Raw genomic sequence first — 12,547 nt, forward strand, 5'->3', positions numbered from 1 at the left:
AGTGGTGACAACATTTACTTACAATGATTTATCAAAAGTAGAGCTCATAGAGTATAATGTAGACTAATTGAAATAGTGTTGTGAAAGTTGATGAAAGAAACCTTAATTGAAGTGATAGGAGGTTCCATGGATGAGTCAATGCGAGGAGACTACTTTAACATGCGCATTGAGTATCACATACATGGTAGGTTAGACTAGAAAAGTTTAGAGCAATCTACTTTAACATAAAATTTGATAATAATACGATGGGATCAAGAAGTCTAATAGAATATTCACCAGTTGAACACAGGCAAAGCTTGATGTCATGAGGCATAAACAAAATGTTGGCAAAACCAGACAAGAAATAGAGTGAGAGAGCACTCAGCTAGTCGCGATCGAGCGCAGAGCTAAGCATGAGCATGATTGGCGCAGAAGTGAGGCGTGGAAGCATGTCATGGAGGAGGATCGACAAATTCATTCTGATAGGTGTTTGTTTGTCTATAAATACCTAGTCTTTATTAGCATTTTTATTTAATTCAATCAAGAAGTGCCTTTATAATTTTCTCTCCATTTCTTGCCATAGCTGGCCAAGCCCTCTTCACCAATTTTCGTCAAACTCTCTCTACCACAATTTTCTTTCTCATCTGTTCTCTCTCATCTCTCTCTCTCTCTCTCTCTGTGTATATATATATATATATATATTCACACACTTAAGATGGTGAAGAAGAAGAAGATAGGCCTTTGGATGCATTAAAAAAGGAGAAACGATGGTCAAGTCAGGGCAAAGCCAGAAAGGAAAAACAAGCTAGGCATCAAGGAGGAAGATTATGGATGAATGAAAAGAGAAGCAAGATCAAAAAGCTTCAATTCAAGGAGCTGGAGAGAGGCTTGGTAGGGCTCCTCCCCCATCTAGCTTCTTTATTACTTTCTATATATATTTTTTCCCACACTCTCCTGATTTCTATACGTATCCCTCATCAATCCAGTGGCTTAAGTCCATAATATAAGGGAAACATGATTAGGCTGTCCTGTTTTATAGGCCTATCTTGGAACCCAACAATGTAAAAGAATTTATCTTTTTTTCCCCACATTAAAATTCTTAATCATGGGTAATCTTTTGTAATTCTTTCTTAATTTCATTGGCCTTCAGAGATCAAGGCTAGACTTAGTCCTGCCTGCTCCTTGAAACACACCCTATTTATCATGGATTTAAAAGGAAGGTTCACCAATTACCATCCCTTCAAAAATTTTGAATCACCAAACTGCGCTACTCCTCATTTCTTTTGTGCTGAGTTTTTCTACAAATTTTCAATTCTCATTTTTCCTTATATTTTTTTCTAACAACTGAAGCATGGAATTACACCTGCCCCCCTTTTTCTGGTTACCTACTGCTTGATCTCTGTACAAAAGGTAGAGAATGGGGGTCTGGGAGGTTGAGATTTCATTTTGTTTCAGAATGTTAGTTGCAAATCTAAGGCAGGAGAATGCCTATCAAACCACTAACCTGTGGCATCACGTTATTTGCTTATGCCAATATTGACACCTAACTACTACTACCTAATTCTAGATATTGTTTTATGCTTTTACTTTAATACTTAGGCCCAGTATTTGCATGTTTATTGTATTGGCTTAGTAAGATCCAATCATGAAACTATTTATGAGCATGTTATTTTCGCAGCTTAGAATTGGTTGTGCTGCATTTATTAGCAAAGGTTATTTGTTTCTGTACAAATGATGTTGCAAAATAATGAACTCATATACTCTTGTTGAAGTGTAAAGTGATTGTACGAGCTATGGGAAATGATTATTAAAAATTTAATTATATTTTATGAACTCACCTAACAGAAATTGGAGTAGTCCAAGCAAGAACTAGAACCGAAACTAAAGATTGGAAGGCACTTTCACCCAGATCTTTCAACCTGAGTGAGGATGGATTAACAAATTAACATGACTGAATAGTTTGGACAATTCATTAAGGCAATCTCATGTAATTAGTAAAACTTTGGGTATTGATAGTTTTCATACTAGTTGGAAATACTTGTGTAAAATGCATACATATTGATAGACTGTTAACTTTGAGTCTTGGTAGCATACTAGCATTCATATTGGAAAGAAACACTTGTGTTAAATGCATTCTAATTTAGATAATTCGACTTTGCAAGCTTGGCTATTCAAATACATTTGGCGATTTTATGCCGTTCCTTTTAAATATTATTTGTTAATAAGTTGATTTGCTTTTTACTATTCCTGCTTCTAAAGTTTTTTTTTTTCCATTTATATGAAAAGGACACACCTTGTGCACAAGGTTTCCACTATTTGTGGTTTATGCATAGTAGTTGTTACATGCAGCCTTATTCTTCCTAGCGAAGAGGTTATTTTCATTGTGTATCCATGATCCTGAGGTTAAACCGAGGGCATCCAAACTCTTTCAGTTTTCCTACCCTCCTTTTTTTTGTTGTTCGATGAAATTCTAGATCGCTTAGAAGTTTTTTGAGCAAACATATAATGTTTTAAACAGTTTCTTTACTGTTACGGCAACCTAAATAAATGAGTTTTCTAACTGTGCACTATTTTTTTAGGTGCCAAAGTTATTACTTCATAGACTTTTTCCAAATGCTCGATTTTCTCTTTGGGTAGATGGGAAACTGGAGCTTGTTGTTGATCCATATCAAGTCCTGGAAAGGTATAAACAAGATTCATCTCAAGTAAATGTCAGTTTCTATCTATTTTTAACAATCAATTTAGTTTTTTTGCAAAGTACTCGATGCTGCAATTTTCTTAGTTTTGCTTGTAATATTTGGCCATCGAAACTATGTATTTTACATTTGCTTCAAGTGATTTACTGTCTTTTCGCACAAAGTACTATCAAGTTACAGCATCATAGGCGGATTTCTCTTGTTTTTCTGATCTCCTATGTTGCTGGATAAAGTACTGAGCTGCAAAACTTTCAAAGACATCTGGTGCTAATAAACTTTTAGCTACTAGTCTCAATGTCAGCTTTAATATAGTTATAATCTTCTCACTCATTAGAATTTAATTTATAAGGCAAGACCAGATCATATAATTTCTTGAATGAGCATTTTGATAAGGAATCCAGGCAGCTTATGTATCTCGTTGCACTGCTAATTAAGGTGCATTCTTCTAAAGGGTATCATGGGGTGTTTCCAGTCTTGAGATTATTCATAGATTCTTGTCCGACCTGCTTTTGATTGACAATTTCTGTTTTGGGCTACTTTGCCTTTGCTACGTTCTTATTAAATTATCTCGAGAGCGTATTATTTCAGTCTCTTGTTATTAAGATCTTTCTATGTGAATGTTTTTGATGTGTATGCTAAAGTGGTTTTCATTATTTGATTTTTTTTTAGGAACCACCTATAACTTCGATTTGGGTGGTTTTTCCTTGTCATCGTATCCACTACTATAATCAATATATGTTATGCTCTCTTGCTTCTATCTTTAGTAAACTTTTAACAGTGGAAGCTGCCACTACGCTTTTTATGCTGTCTATGATTAGGTTCTTAAAAATGGATGTTATTATTCCTTTTAAATTAGGAGATTTAGATTGGCTTCTCCTCAAGTGGTTGAATTTGATGGCATTCCCTCCTGCTATGATTTTATAAAATATGGGTCTTAAATATTCAAATTGCTTCAAGGCTCATCCTTTTATGGATTGTATTGTTCAGGATAATGGGATTAATACAAGTGATTAGAGCCAAACTACAAACTTGTAGGTTTAGTTCCTCCTTCAAATTTGGATTGTACTCAAATTGTGGTACCTACTCTATGTCTTGCCATGGAATATGAGCCTTCTTTTACTGTTGATGCATCTGTTCTAAGTATCAAGGATGTGGTAAAACCTTACTCCTCAAATATCAGCATTGATTTATGTTCAAAAAACATTCTCTATCAAATCTAACTCCATTAATTTTACTTTAATTATGCATCCATCAATATTCCACTAAACCCAGTAGTCCTACAACTTATTTACTACATGCCGCCTCATTGATTTGTGGATTTTTTGTGGCATCTCATCACCCCATGAATTATTGTAATAATTATTATGCCAATTCATTAATATGTACACTATTGTAATGATTTTGTAATTTTTACTCCTTGATTTTTTATAGTATTATAAGCTCTCAAACTATTGTATAAATGCTACATAAACGTTGAAATAAAATACTCAACCAATTATTGTCTCAGCATCAAAGTATTAGATTTTTTTCATCGTATTTTATAATCCATAGTTTTTTCACTACATTGCCCAGAACTTTCAAGCTTTAATTGTTGCAAGTCTATACTATTTCTTATAATCTTTTTATTTATATCCTTTGTCGCTACAGCCTTATCTCTATCATTCTTTCTCTTTGTAACCCATTAGTACCATATTTTTCCGTTCAATGAATCACAAAAGTACCCGTGTTCTGTTGGTCTTTAGTTCATTTGGAACTTGAGATCGAAAACCCAAATTCCATGGGAGAGTTACAAAAAATTTATTCAACATATTGTTTGAATGGAAAAAGTTACCCCTGGTGACATTGCGCTCACGCCTTGAAGGGAGGAAAAAAATTAGGCCATTTAGTTGGCATTTTATCTCAGCAAGGCGATCTGACACTCTGTACTTGGGCTGATTAGAACTAATCAGTGATACCTTAGTGTTGCAACTCCATGATTCATGAAATATTTTATACATGCATGTTTATTCATTAAAGAAAATTTAGAATATAGTCAATCAAATATATTCTAAGCCTTATGATGCTGTTCAAATCTATGAGATTACAATTAAGATCTCGACCACAAAAAAGGATGATGATCCATCACATAATACTTCAATCTACCGCCAGCCTTCGATAAAATATGTCTTTTTATCAATGCATCCAAATGGAATGTAGTAAAAATGCAGCCCTCTTTAAAAGTTTTGTTGAAAAAGATTTAATTTATGATTTTTTTTTTGGAAAAAAAAATTTAGTTTGTTGTTGTAAGGGTACATATTCTAGGAAAGGAGGATGTGCACTCCCTAAATGAAGTCATTGCCATCATTCAAATGGAAGAGAGTAAGAAGAAAGCTATGATTTCTAATAACCCCACAAAAGGTTTGGCTTTAATGTCAAATGTTGTGAACATCAAATATCCTGAGTCAAAACTCTTTTCTTTTGAGAAGCATAAGTAGCCCCACAGAACAAAAATTTTCAATAGAAATTCTTTATGATGCACTTATTGTAAGAAGACTCAATCTATACAAAAAAAAAAAAAAAACTAGAATTTTAATGGCAAGCCACTAAACAAAAAATGGACAACACTAGGAGGGCAAGCAAAAGAACAGAAATATGCATATGTAGCAGATGCGAAAGAAGGTAACATAAAAGAATCTCTCATTGAGTTACATAAAAAAACTAATAAAAAATTAAAATATTTCATGATATCAGTAAACAAATTTCTACAGTAGGTACTTATTTTTGCATTCTTAGGCATCATCTCATCTACTAATGGTTTAGAAATGCACAATCCTAGCTGCTGGATTATTGATGCAGGAGATACATACTATATGACTAACATTTCACACAAATTTATTCATAGACTCCGGATTCTAGGAATAAGAAAATGACAATTATTGATGGATCCTTAAAAATTGGTGTTGGTTAAGGAGACATTCCTATAAACAAATCCCTCATACTTTGAAATGTCTTGCATGTACTTTATTATTCACCAATTTGTTATCTATCAAAAGTTAATTACAGTGCTATTTTTTCAAGGTTGTGAAAAATTGATTGGACATAGAACCAAAAAAAAAGGAGAGTTTTAGGTTCAATTGTTCAATCGAGGTTGTTTCAAATGATGCAATAAATAATAAAATTATTTAAATATGATTAATAATATACTAATTTTGTTAATTATGCAATAATATAAATTTGTGACTAAAAATAAATATAATTCATACAAAAATAATATATTCTTTAATTTTTAAATATATTCAATATTTAAATTTGTTTTGTATTTAATTTAAATTTAGTTCACCTATAAGTTTATAAATTTAATATATTACTAATTCATGCTACATATTTAGATATAATATAAACCTAAATATTATATAATAATTTTATATTATAAATTTGTATTTATAAATAATTCATTTTAGATCATTTATCTTTGATAAATAGATAAAAAATTAAATATTATTCATTAAAAATAAACATTATTCTCATTATAAAAAATTAATTACAAATTTTTTTAAAAAGTATTATATATGATTTGTAAATTTGAGAACCTAAATTTATTTATTTAGTCCCAAATCACTTTGGAACTTTATCTTAGTATTTTTTATATAGTTTTTTTTGGTTTGTATATGTTATGAACTTAAATGGGATGGTGGCTTCTGTGATAATGGTCGGTGTTTCTTCAGAAAATGATAATTATATGCATTTAATTCTCATTAAAAAAATTAAATTAATTTGAGTTTAATATTAAATGATCAAGTCAATTCCAAATTACCTGTTATATTATCTTTCTATTTTGAAACTTTTAAATCCAATAATGAAAGGATATTGCTCCAATACCTATGCCTTGGATATATTTTTTTATTATTCTCAAAACTATGTTTTCCTTTTTATTAAAAAATATTAATAATGAAGAGTTTGATTGTGATACTTGTGAGAGCAAAATACAAGTTTTCTAATATTCCAGTATGTAACACAATAAACAACAACATCAAGCATTTGTCCTATTGCGTGGGGTCGGCTACATGAATCATTTTTCTCCATTGTGTCTTGTTAAGAGTCAAATTCTCATTGAAATATAATAAAAAATGTCATTTCTAATATTTTCTAACCAAGTTTGTTTAGGTCTACCTCTACCTTTCTTAACATTTGCCAATTCTAATACATTTACTATCCTAACCTAGTCATTTGAAGGTCTTCGCTTTATGTGACCAAACCATCTAAGGCGGCTCTTTAATCTTGTCTATCAGTGGAGCTACTCCAACCTTTTCACGTATATGCTCGTTTCATTTTTTATCTGTAAGAGTAAATCCACTAATCCACTTGAGCATCCTCATCTCTGTAACACTTCACATAAATTTATGCTTATCTTTTAATTGCCAACATTTTGCACCATAAAGCATAGCATGTCTCACCACCTTCTTATAGAATTTTCCTTTAAGTTTGAGGGATACTTTTCTGTCACACAATAAGCCCGATGCATTCCTCCACTTCAACTATCCAATTTGAATTCTACTAATATATATCCTCATCTATTTCACCATCACTCTGAACAATAGACCCGAGATATCTAAAATATGTACTCTTATTAATGACTTGATCGCCCCAAAGTCACAATCCCCCCACTAGATCTATTACAACTAAAATTACACTCCATGTATTTGATTTTAGATCTATTCAAATGAAAACCTTTAGACTCTAAGGCTGACCTCCATATTCAAGTTTACCTTCAACACCCTCTCTGGTCTTATCAACTAGTTTACTTTCAACTCCCTTTCTAGTCCAATCAACAAGAAGATTATCATCAACAAAAAACATACACCAAGGTACATCCTCTTGGAAATGTCTAGTAAGAACATCCATAATTAAAGCAAAAAAGATATGGGCTTAAGGTTGATCCTTGATTTCCAACAAATTTAGTTTCTCGAATACACAAAATAGTTACTTCCTATGAATCATAATATCAATTAATTTCATTAATTTGTCTATAAGGAAACTTACTTCAAGTTCCTATTATAATTCAACTTTTATGTTCTAGCTTCTTTGCCCACATTCGTCTATGATGTATGAACACTTGCCTATTTAATATTGCACTCGGGAGTCGATGTAGTGACCCTAACACATTTTTCGTTGTATTCAAGTCATACAGCATGTGGCTTCTAGGGAATGCCCTAGCATTAACATATTGTATTAAATTATTCATGTCATGATTATTCGATAAGTTTTATGTTGGTTGTTGACTATCTAACACAACCGGTTACTTTTTTCATCCAAGACTTGGGACATGGCAACGACAGTGTTAGTAACACAGGAAGCCAAAGTCATTTAACTAGAATTTGTGTTTAAAATAATTAATATTAAGATGTTGAAGGCCATACGGCAATGCCATGTATTAGCCAACGAGAGAGGAGACGACAATGTTGTTAAGAGTCGGGCATTGATGCTATGCAGTAAGTATCAGACATCAATGTCAAGAGGGTGTCTCTTATTAATGTTGAGAGGGCGTTGGTCGTCGATGTTAAGATGGTGTTAGACAAAGATGTGCTGTTAAATTGTGTGTAGAAATTGATAGCATCGAGCATCAATGTTAAGACAGTGTCAAACTTTGATGTTGAGATAGTTTTGAAATGTCGATGTTGAGATAACATTGGGTATTGTTGTGAAACTAAAGTCGTGACTCATCAAAGAGGTATGAAAATGAGAATATTCGATGAATGGGGTATTGTGTGCGAGCGATTGATTTGGTGTTGTGTATAAAAAATAAGAAGTTTAGTTTTATATTTTAAATAAAAAAAATTTTATATACAAGAAATTATATTTTAAAATTATTCATAAAATATTTTAGATTCGTTTCCAATTTGTATTTAATATTTTTTTAATTGAACACATTTTTTGCATGTCTTACATGTGTCAGAGGTGTGCTGGATGCGTGTCATGTTGAATACGTGTCAGACATTGCATGGCTCTTTGAGGAAAAGTGTCAGTGCATCATAGGGGGTGATTTGATGCAAAAACGACCACTTGCTAATTGCTTTCATAAGAGCTCTTGTTTTTCAAAAGATTGTTCCAAATTAATATTGGGGATGATGCTTTAACAAAAGCTCAAATTATAATTGATTACTTATGAGGGTCATTGGGTTCAAGAGTTTTATATGAATTATAACCAAATTCTTTCCCCCTTGAACATCTCAAAAACTTTGTTCCCATAGTATTTGAAAATATTTCTTTTATCCATATACATTCTTAAAACAGAAAATTTTGAATAAAAAACAATTAAATGTATCTTTATTAGCTACCCTTCCATTCAAAAAGGGTACAAAAGCTTTCATCCTTCTACAAGAAATGTGGATGTTTGTTAATATCACTTTCAATGAAGAGGATTTCTATTTTGTGACTATTTAACCCAAGAAAGAAATATCATTCACAAATGAATTCTCTCTCTTAAATGGCCTTTCCATACCCTTCACCCTAGCTAACAATTTTACTCAAGGATTAGCTAATCATGCACTGATTAAGCTTACCAGAATCACATTTAACTTGGCCATTATTGGCATACTCAAGGAGGAATACATCTTAAGCGATGCAAGTCTAATCAAACTAATAAAACCATAGCTATAAACTCGTTAAGTAACCATTAAGCCCACAAACAAAAGTACTTCAAGCTAATATCCCTTAAACTTATTCTTTTTAGACAAAAATGTTTCTCATCTTCTTTTCTAGCCTTCATACTATTTTAATCTCTAAAATTTTAATTGTGCTTTAAATAATTAAATTAGAATAATACTACCAGAGCAGAAATGAAAACCTTTTAAATGAACAAAAGTTGGAATTGGTGACACTACTAAAAGAGTAGAAACTAGTATGATGTAGATGGGTGTTTTCTACAAAGTACAAATCCGATGTGTTATTAGAAAGATATAAAGCAAGTCTAATGGTAAAAAGCTGCACTCAAACATATGAGATTCTTGAATTTTATTTCTTTATCATTGCTAAAGAAAATACTATTCAAGTTATTTTATCATTAGCAGCATCAAAGATTGAAAAATATAACAATTCAATATGAAGAATACCTTCTTATGTGGTGATCTGGAGGTGTATATAGATGTCTCATTGGGGTTTGACTCAAGCACAGAACAAAAGATATGGTATTAAATAAGTATTATATAACTGAAGGAATCTCCAAAGACATGATTTGAAAGGTTCTCCTAGATAATGCTTATCATGGGATATAAATAGAGCCATGATGATCATACATTATTTGTGAAACACATGACTTTAGGGGGAGTCTTCACACTACTAATTTATGTTGATATTGTCATTGCAGACAGTGATTTTGGAAGGCATGGAGAGTTTAAAGTACTTGCTATGAGAATTTGAAGTCAAAGAATCAAGTAAGCTAAAGTACTTATTTGACATTGAGGTTGCAAGTTGGTATGCTAGCCTTTCGGGAGCTCTATGAAATTTAATCATAAAGTTTTAGATGCTCTAAAAGTTAGCCATATAAAAAACATTATATCAAAACCTTGTGTGAAGGCTTACCTACTCGCCACATACTAGACCGGGCATTGCATATGTCGTTGGTGTGGTAAGTCAATTCATCAATAATTCGAAAGTATCACATCTTAGGGCTATACATCGATTTTTATATTTATATGAAAGGAACTCCTACCAAAAGAATTTTATGCAAAAGGGGGAGGATTTGACATTTGAAGCCTATATAGATGTTGATTATGCAGGATTTACAATTGATGTGAGATCTATTTCAGGATATTGTACAATACACATTCTTAGGAGGCATACTCGTGGCTTGGAGAAGTAAAAAATAAAATGCAGTGGCAAGGTCTAGTGCAGAAGTTAAATTTAAATGTATGATACTAGGAATATGCAAATTCTTATGGTTAGAACTATCCTACGATATTTAAAGGTTGATATGAAAATGTCCTATGAGATACTATTGTGATAATAAGTTAGCTGGCCATTAATATTGTACAAATTCCATGCAATATGACCAAACTACATATTGAAGTGGTTAAGTATTTTATTAAGAAGTTAGATAATGGTCTAATTTGTACTCTTGTTTCTCCCAAGAGATGGGCAACTTTTTTATGTTATCACCAAATGATTATTAGAAAAAATATTTCAAAAATTAATATGAGCTTGAAATGGACACCATCTATTCATTCGCTTAAGGGGGAGTGAAAAATTCAATCTCCATAACATGCACCTTCATTAGTGTTTCACTGACTTAGGAGTCCACATTCCTTATTTACTTCATGCCACCTCAATGATCCATAGATTGTTAGTGTCGTCTCTTCAATCTGTGCACTATTATAATTATTCTATAATTATTATTCTTCAATTTTATATATTTTTTATTAAAAGTTAATATTGTATAAATACTACACAAATTTTGAACTAAATAAACAATAAATTCTCTCCAATTCTTTTTATTTTAGATTTTCTAGTTATGATAGTGCGTGCTCCTCTTAATAATCCTTAGGTAGCGGATGCAGATGATCAAATATTTGAGTAGTCAATTGCTTATGATGGTAGTCTCCCGGGCTTGAAGAATAAGTGGATAAAAAGTTTCAAATTTTGTTTCGATCGGTGGGGCGATAATAGGAAAAGGTAATTTTTTTTGTTTCTTTAAGGCTTTATTGGACTTCAAGTAAGACATAAAAATTCTCTCATTGACATTGGTACCCTTGACTTATTAAAAATGCATGGGGTTCATCATCGTTAGAAGTATATTTTCTCCCATGCTTTTATGTTATCATTAGTTCTGTATTTTGGAAAACATTTTCTCTCTCGGTAGTTCTTTGTAATTGCTTCAAGTTATACCCGTTATATTAAGATGATCTTTTCTGCTCCTAGTACGAGAACATACATTCTTCTCTGAAATTTGTTGGCTAAATTAAACCATTCTGTTGTCTTCAAACATAAATGAAATCTACATATGGAATTATCGACCAGATTTCATTATTTTTATAGAACAATTTAATCTTTTATCGATCATGCAAATAAATAAGGATGATCAAACATATTAAAACAAGTTGTTAAAAAATGTTGAATGTAAAAAAATTTTAAGATGAGTCCTTGCATGTAATTCTAGGAGAGCTCTAGGACTCTGCCCTAGGAAATTAGAATTTTCTTCCTTTTATCAAAACCAATGATTGAAAAATTTTTCTTATATCTAATGGATAACATATCACAAAATTTTGAATGCCGCTAAATTTGTCTTTGAATCTACCACTTTATATAATATTCAAACTCATGATCACATAATTGATTGTGATCTACAATATAAGAATTGAGGCTCATCTTAAAAGAAATTTTGCCTCATTGCACAGGCCATCATAATTTTGTCAATCAAACCTGCATGACATTACATTTTATGTACTTCTTTTAACATCATTATCGTAAAGTTTTAAAATATACTTAGCTTTTTTTTGAGCATGCAATCATTAGTCTGCATCAATCTCACAAGAAATTATACAATCCTCTTACGCATCTCTTTGCATCATAACTCTGGCTTGAACCACACCGCGTAGTGGTAAATTCATGACATGAAGAAAAAAAAAAAAATTAAAAGAAAATGGTATGGATGGCCTGCTTTGACATTGTACTATTTTTACTCATTCTTTTATTTGCCTCTGGTCTTTCAGGTTCTTATGGCGGAGGAATGCCAGTTTTGCTATATCTAGGCACTACAAACGCTTTGATGTTTTTGAGGAAGCAGAGGCCAACAAAGCAGCAGGAAAGTATGACAATGCTTCTATTGATTATCAAATAGAATTCTATAAGAGAGAAGGCCTGACTCGTTATTCAGAGCTAAAACTCCCCATTACCAGTGG

At 31.8% G+C, this 12,547-nt stretch overlaps 1 protein-coding gene across 2 annotated transcripts in view; it reads left to right on the top strand.

The window, feature by feature from the left end:
• LOC110094319 overlaps window positions 1-12,547 on the top strand; it is a 28,770-nt gene that overhangs the window by 15,426 nt on the left and 797 nt on the right. For both annotated transcript variants that reach the window (XM_020819524.2, XM_028695872.1), the window contains exons 7-8: window positions 2,559-2,662; window positions 12,359-12,546. In XM_020819524.2, coding sequence (XP_020675183.1) covers window positions 2,559-2,662; window positions 12,359-12,546 — 292 coding nt within the window. The remainder of the gene's footprint in view (window positions 1-2,558; window positions 2,663-12,358; window position 12,547) is intronic.

This window comes from Dendrobium catenatum, unplaced genomic scaffold, assembly GCF_001605985.2.
Source record: "Dendrobium catenatum unplaced genomic scaffold, ASM160598v2 fragScaff_scaffold_699, whole genome shotgun sequence".
Lineage (NCBI taxonomy): Eukaryota > Viridiplantae > Streptophyta > Magnoliopsida > Asparagales > Orchidaceae > Dendrobium > Dendrobium catenatum.